General features: G+C 65.6%; 1 protein-coding gene across 1 annotated transcript in view; it reads right to left on the reverse strand.

Annotated features, from left to right (window-relative positions):
- TMC8 (transmembrane channel-like 8) overlaps nt 1–1,432 on the reverse strand; it is a 28,898-nt gene that overhangs the window by 5,001 nt on the left and 22,465 nt on the right. Inside the window, exons 10-12 of the mRNA XM_014531729.1 lie at nt 851–974; nt 396–493; nt 12–195 (exon numbers count right to left, since the gene is read on the reverse strand). Of these exons, the coding sequence (XP_014387215.1) occupies nt 12–195; nt 396–493; nt 851–974 (406 nt within the window). The remainder of the gene's footprint in view (nt 1–11; nt 196–395; nt 494–850; nt 975–1,432) is intronic.

The raw sequence follows: 1,432 nt of genomic DNA on the forward strand, positions 1-1,432 counted from the left end.
GCGAGCCACACCTTCTTGATGTAGAAAGTGAGGAATATGAAGACGCTGTGGAGCAGGGGCAGCAGGGGGCAGTAGAAGAGGCCCATCCAGATGACCGTCTGCCCCGCCACGATGTCCAGCACGTTCGTGGGCACGAGGAACTCCTCCCGGCCCAGCCAGGTCCAGAACCGGCCTGAGAACCGCTCCACCAGCATCCTGGGCACAGGGCGTGCCCAGCATCATCACGGGAGGAGCGTGTGGACCACGTCCATCACGGTCACGGCCACGGACCATCCCACACTCAGCCACAGGGACACACACGTGCAGAACTGCTCACCCCCGGCTGCAGCCACTGGCCACCCCCAGACATGCCCAGGCCCCCCACCCCCACCCCATGGTGTCCCCACGAGGCTCACCTCCTAGGCAGGCTGACCAGGAAGGCGAAGGCCACGGTGAGCAGGAAGTTGAAGATGCTCAGCTTGTACAGCTCCTCAGCCACCGAGTTCTCCCAGCACTGGGCAGAATGATTCCGGTCACCACCCCCGGGCCCAGCCACCACTCACCCACCCGTGGGGGGGGGCGTATCTCCGTGGACAGGAGCCTTGCCTGGAGCCTGATAGGATCGCTAAGGTCAAGCCCCGGCCCCAGGGATACGACTCACGCAGGGAAAACCGCCCGCCAGGGCTGCCACCCTGCACTGTGCCGTGTGGCGCAAACAGCACCCCCTGGAGGTGTGCCCAGGTATGGGGAGCTCTCCCCCCAGCCTCTCGCAAAGGTGAGACCTGGAGAGGAACCAGGAGGTGAAAGGGGCAGGGAGGTCACAGAGGTGGGGAGACGCCCAAAGGGACAGGCCCCGCCGGAGCCCCGTCACCTGGTAGTCACAGGCGTTGTAGCCGTGGGACTCACAGCTGGTCTTGTTGCGGCCGAGGCACAGCATGGTCTGGCCCAGCGAGAAGGAGAACATGCCCAGGCTGGCCAGCTTCAGCACCACGCACCTGCGGGCCAGGGTGTGGGTGTGGCTGCTACCTCCTGGGCCCAGCCCCTTCCCGCCTGCCCCCGCCGTGGCCACGGTCCCCAGAGTGCGTTCCCCAGCACTTGGGTCTCCGGATGATTCACGGGAGAAGGGTTCTGTTTGTCAATCAAGTTGGGAAACTGCACAGCCCGGCCGTCCTTCCCCGACCCCCAGCTCGGAGAGGCACAGGCCCCATGGGCCGTCACCGTCCTTATTTATTGCAGGTGAGAGCGTCCCTCCGCCGGCGCCGGTTAACACCCGCCCACTCCACTGCCTTGTGTACCCACACACGTGCGTGCAGCCGCCTGAGCCGTTGTACACGCACACTGGGCCTCACAGGGAGACGGCCAGCCCAGGCCACCCCCGGTGCGTTAGGCTAAGTGAGGGCTCTGCAGGCTGGGAACAGCGGTTCTTCTGCTGAGGGAGGCTCGGAGGAGGGGG

The sequence above is a fragment of the Myotis brandtii genome, unplaced genomic scaffold (genome assembly GCF_000412655.1).
Source record: "Myotis brandtii unplaced genomic scaffold, ASM41265v1 scaffold825, whole genome shotgun sequence".
Classification (NCBI taxonomy): Eukaryota; Metazoa; Chordata; class Mammalia; order Chiroptera; family Vespertilionidae; genus Myotis; species Myotis brandtii.